This window comes from Arachis duranensis, chromosome 5, assembly GCF_000817695.3.
Source record: "Arachis duranensis cultivar V14167 chromosome 5, aradu.V14167.gnm2.J7QH, whole genome shotgun sequence".
NCBI lineage: Eukaryota > Viridiplantae > Streptophyta > Magnoliopsida > Fabales > Fabaceae > Arachis > Arachis duranensis.
Genome location: NC_029776.3, coordinates 4,618,264 through 4,621,857, shown reverse-complemented (window position 1 = coordinate 4,621,857; position 3,594 = coordinate 4,618,264). Strand labels below are relative to the sequence as shown.

Below are 3,594 nucleotides of genomic sequence, written 5' to 3'. Positions count from 1 at the left end.
GTGTCATGTGAGGAACATTTTGCCATTCAAGCATGTTGGGGACTGGTCAAGTCGCGGGTTCGTCAGGTGAACCCTGTTTCTTGATAGGCTAGGCCAAATCAATACAGAAAAATACATGTATTATTTAATTTGTTTTTAAAATGTATTTTGTATTTTAATATATATTTTATACTAATAAATAATTTTAATGATTAATTTTAATATAATTTAGTATAATTGTTGTATAATATATAATAAAAAATTTGTTTTAATTATAATTAAAGAAGTACATGTGATATATTTTGATTAATAATATATAATGATAATATTATTTTCGAGTTGGCAGGTTAAAGCAATGGCAAGAATGCATTAAGAATGGGGTACTGAGTGCATGGATGAACCCAAAGAAAGTCAAAGAAGAATAGATAGGGTGCAGAGCAAGGTAACGTGGAGAGTAGCGTAGGATAAAAATTCCATAATAATTGAGAGAAGGATAGACGATAGAGATAGAGGATGGTTCCTTCGAGTTTCCGTCATTGACAAAGCAACCAATCCTTTGAAATTTTAAAACTTACATTAATAATCATCACATTCACATATCACATATCCATCCATGACCTTGCCTCTATATATACATACATACTCTCATTTTTCCACTCAAACTCAAAAACTTAAACTATGGCGAACCCAGCTGAACTTTCTGCCCTCAATCAAATCAAAATTCATCTTCTTGGAGAACTCTCACCACTTCCTCATAACTCTTCCTTCTCCTTCCAATTTTACCAAACTAACCCTACTACTTCTTCTTCCTCCTCCTCCTCTTCTTCTTCTTCTGCTTCGGTCAACCAATACTTTAACTGCAACGAAGTGGTCAACAACCTAGAAACGCCAAGATCCAAACCGCACTCATCGGCGTCTTCGTCGAACCGAAAACCGTCTCTGCAAATCTCTCTCCCTAAGAAAACCGAATGGATCCAATTCGGAGAGGAGAAGGAGATTTCCAAGAGCAGCGAACAACAGAAGAAGAAGCACTATAGAGGGGTAAGACAGAGACCGTGGGGAAAGTACGCCGCCGAGATTCGAGATCCTAACAAGCGAGGCTCCAGAGTCTGGCTTGGAACATTCGACACCGCCATCGATGCCGCCAAGGCTTACGACCGCGCCGCCTTTAAGCTCCGCGGCTCAAAAGCCATCCTCAACTTCCCTCTCGAAGCCGGCGCCGATGACAGGAAGCGCCCCCGTCAAGAGGAGGAGGTGGAGGAGAAGCCGGTCGTCAAGAAGGAGAAGATGGAGGAATCATCTGACGTTAGTGGTGTAAGAGATATTCCGTTAACGCCGTCTAGTTGGACTGGCTTTTGGGACGCTGACGTAACTGGTATTTTCAGTGTGCCACCGTTATCGCCGTTATCTCCCCACCCGGCGTTGGGATTTCCACAGCTTATGGTTGTGTGAATTTTTTTAGTTTTTCGTATGTGTTTTTTTTATTTTTATTTTTTTTAAAGTTAATTGCATCCTATTTAAGGGATGTTAACTGTTAAGTACATTATATGCTGATAATGGACATTATTTATTTATAAATGAAAAAAATATAGGGAGTTAATGAAATATTTGTACAATGTATGGTATTATGATATGGTATTAGAATTCTAGATTTGAAAAGTCAAAAGATTGATTCTTGATGAACTTCAAAATCAATTTAAATTTTTGGAATGACTAATTTTATAACCTGAAATGTTTATTATTCCTAATATTCGAATAATTATTTTAGATAGTATAAATATTAATAATCCATTATACATTTAGACTATTGACTTTTTAACAGTATTCTTTATAAATTCTTGAGCATATATCCCTTGTCTATTCGATAACCATAAGTTGTTAATTTATAAGGGTATTAGACTAAAGATATCATCTAAAAATAATAATTAAAATGTAGATAAATATTGTATAAAATAATTTAATTAATTATTTTTAATCATGTCATTCTAGTTTCTAATTTACATAAAAAATATTACAATGTTATTATAAGCTATTATTTTTTTTTTAACTAAATTTAAATTATTTTCTAAAAATATTTTCATGCACGAAAAACTTTTTTCAATATATCTTTTTCTTTGTGTTTGCATCATGATGTCAATAATTCATAAAGATCATAGGGAATAAAGATTAAAAAAAAAAGAGACAAACACACCATAAAAAGAGATTATTGAAATCCAAAAACTTGAAACAGAAAAATGTTTAATTGATATATGCTTCATTTGTTGGGGATAAATTTTGAAAATGACAGTTGATATTTACTCTTTCTACATACTTTTGGATAAAAATTGAGTAGAATCTGATGAAAACCTTATAACTTTGCAGCAGGGGCGGATCTTAGTTATGGTAATGGGTGGTTAATTATGGACTTATGGCTCCCCAAAATTTTAAAAATTATTAGTTATATATTTGGTAGAACAAAAATCTTTATAATTATTTTGGTTAACATATTAAAATTAGATTTTTCTTTTATAATTTTGTAGGTTTAAATTCTATTCTCCACCATTTTTATAATTATTTTTTAAATTATATCTCGAAATATATAAATAACTTGATGATTTAACTAATAAAATAATAAGTGCTATATTTAAGAAGATTTCGAAAGAACAATTTTTTTATTAAATAACTAAAAATTAAGTTTTTAATGTATTTATTAAAGAGTAATGTCAAATCAGTCTTAAAAAAAATTTAGTTAAATAATTTGATTTTAACAAAATTTAATCACTTAATCATTCTGTAATTTTTTATGAGGAGTGTTAGAAAGCTAGCAGTTTTTGTGATTTGTAACTATTAATTAGTCATCAATAGTATTTTTAATGGTATAAAATTATATCTAGTAATATAAAATTATTCACTTTTCTTTTACTAATTAAGTGCTGGCCAAATTTTAATAAAAATGTTGGTTCTTCAGACTTTCTCATTTTATATTTTTATTGAACATATCAGTTCTAACATTTGGTAAAAAAAAGTTTGACAAATCAATATGTTATTATTTTATAAAGCCAAAATAACGTTAAGAATTTTTAAAATTTTTAAATTAGTCATTTTATATAGACAATAATTTAATATGCGAATTAATTTGTCTAACGAAATAAAAATTTAATTAAAAACCGATTTAGTTAATAAAACTTGTTGAGAACTAACATATTTGACTAAATATTTCTCAAAAAATAATTTAAAGTATTACTCGTTTATTAGATAAAAAAAATTAAAATATTCTTAACAAAACTTCAATTTAATTTTATTAGAGAAATTATAGGGAGTCAATGACTTAAACGTACAATGTATACAATGGAGGTTTAGGAAGTATTAGAGATATGACCATTAGTGTTACATTGTCTTGTCAAGTTACGTTTTTTGGATGAGTGGGTTCATGATATATAGTATTAGAGTTATAAATCCAAAAAGTCAAGAGTTTTGGGATGAGTGGTTTTATGACATAAGATATTTATTATCCCTGATATCTGGATGGTTATTCTGGATAGTATAAGTGATGTTCATTTTATTATTATATATTTTGTATTAAAAAAAATTTGGCCTCCCAACAAAATTTTCCCAAAGCTCCGCCACTGCTTTGGC

At 29.6% G+C, this 3,594-nt stretch overlaps 1 protein-coding gene across 1 annotated transcript; it reads left to right on the top strand.

The window, feature by feature from the left end:
• The first annotated feature begins 597 nt into the window (after positions 1–597).
• Positions 598–1,584, top strand: LOC107487495 (ethylene-responsive transcription factor 5). Its single transcript, XM_016108141.3, has one exon. The coding sequence runs from the start codon at positions 658–660 to the stop codon at positions 1,429–1,431; it is 774 nt and encodes a 257-aa protein (XP_015963627.1). The 5' UTR covers positions 598–657; the 3' UTR covers positions 1,432–1,584.
• The last annotated feature ends 2,010 nt before the right edge of the window (positions 1,585–3,594 follow it).

What these genes read in the sequence shown, in the direction of transcription:
- LOC107487495 (XM_016108141.3), top strand. Translation starts at nt 658, where the DNA reads ATGGCGAACCCAGCTGAACTTTCTGCCCTCAATCAAATCAAAATTCAT.